The following is a 1,766-nucleotide window of genomic DNA, read 5'->3' on the forward strand; positions in this document are numbered from 1 at the left end:
AGCGGCTGTGTGGGGCTTAGTTGCCAGTTGGGGTTAAACCACAACAACCACGCGGTGCATAAAAGGATGGGGAAGGAACAGTGTATAAACAGGGTCGCAGCAAATCTGCTTTTGTGAGACTTTTGTGATAGCAGGCTATTGCCAAAATTAGACAATGAACAAAGAAAGTCATTGGAGTCTTGAATTTCTGACACAGAAAAGAAAGGTTCAGCTATACCTTTAGAGCAGATAAAGTCATGAGCCGTGACAAACACTCAGCAGAGTTCCCGTGGTATCTAAAGAAGCCTCTCTCCAGCACACCTCTTTTAGTAAGGCTTGTAATTACGTCATCGTGGAACTGTGTGCCACATTTCCTTTATTTTCCACTCTGTGGATTGTGCCACAGTCATTAAAACACGGTTTTGAGGACTGAAACTTGTAACTCATTCTTTGTTTATGAGGTACAGAGTGCAGTGCTAATTATCATGCTAATTATCCCTCACTGATGGACATTTTTAGGTAACTGCAACCATTTATTGCTCTCTTTTAAAAATAAGTCAATCGTACAGCAAGGTCTGGGAAGCTAAAATTACAAGTTCTGTCTGAGCTGACTATGAGACACCAAAGCCACAGCTCACAAACTGCGGTGCCGAAGCAAAGGTCTGACGGAGGTGGTTAATTCACAGTGCAAGGCTACGGGCCCTACAGGGAACAAAACATTAGGCCTTTTGCACTTGCACAGACAAAATCTCCCTTGTAATTCAGGTACAAACAGGCACTCACTCCAGAATGGATAATGGAGTGATTTCATCTCTACTAGAATTAAAAAGGTTGAAATTTAACCTTTGATTTTTGTTTTTATTACAGTGCACACATGGCTAGATCATATTCTCCAAGGAGTGTATAAAGGGAGTAACTGCTCTGTCTTCTGAAATTCCATTGCCAGCAAGAGAAGAAAATACAAATGCACTGGCATGTTTACAAATGATGCCAGTGTATGTTTTATATTTGATTATTTCTCCCAATGCCAAGATTTTTTTTAAATGTAAGTTGCCAACACTGATCTTTACTTAGCATATTAAGAAGTAATATTTCTATCAGTATGCATTTTTCTAAACAAAACTAATGTGCAGATTATCATTGTGTATGAACATATGTATCTATGTACATATGTATCTATGTATGTATCTGTATGTATGCACAGATGTATCTATATGTATGACAATACTTGTATCACACGATTATTATGTTTTCCACACTTCAGTATCTGAAAGTGATCTTTCCATATGTCTGTTGTGATGTCTTGGGTATTCTATAAGTGCCACCTCAAGTGTCGCTAGTGCTTTCCCATGTGATGTGATGCAAGCGCATTTGGTTTATTCTTCATCAGAACGTGTTTATTTAAAAATATGTGGCTTTTCTACAATGTTTGACAATGTGTGGGCAAAAAAGCTTCACCTACATTCAGGTTACATGAATACTTATTGTTTAGCCTCAGAAAACAATGTATTAATGGAAACGCCCAGAAAGAAAACAAATAGAGGATCCAAAGCTCCCCAGAGCTCTCCACGTTTCTTGTCCACCTTGCTCTGAAAATAACCCCCTGGGTGGGCCTGAACCCCCCCCGCCCGCTCGAGTTACCGGGCCGTAACGGATACAGCCGCTTCTTGAAGCGCCTTCGGACCCCGGCCGCATGAACCTCTTCCCTTCGGGGAAGGGGGCGATGCCGCTTCCCCAGGCCCACGCTGCTCTGCAGAGGCCGGACCGGCCCGCACGGGTGCCCCCCG

The 1,766-nt window shown here is 42.2% G+C and overlaps 1 protein-coding gene across 1 annotated transcript in view; it reads left to right on the top strand.

Annotated features, from left to right (window-relative positions):
* Positions 1-1,702: 1,702 nt before the first annotated feature.
* The window catches only part of ODF2L (outer dense fiber of sperm tails 2-like), a 22,821-nt gene continuing 22,757 nt past the window's right edge, over positions 1,703-1,766 (top strand). The window contains exon 1 of the mRNA XM_009333886.1: positions 1,703-1,756. Within this exon, the coding sequence (XP_009332161.1) occupies positions 1,703-1,756 (54 nt within the window). The remainder of the gene's footprint in view (positions 1,757-1,766) is intronic.

Source organism: Pygoscelis adeliae, unplaced genomic scaffold, assembly GCF_000699105.1.
Source record: "Pygoscelis adeliae isolate BGI_AS28 unplaced genomic scaffold, ASM69910v1 Scaffold10, whole genome shotgun sequence".
Taxonomy (NCBI): domain Eukaryota; kingdom Metazoa; phylum Chordata; class Aves; order Sphenisciformes; family Spheniscidae; genus Pygoscelis; species Pygoscelis adeliae.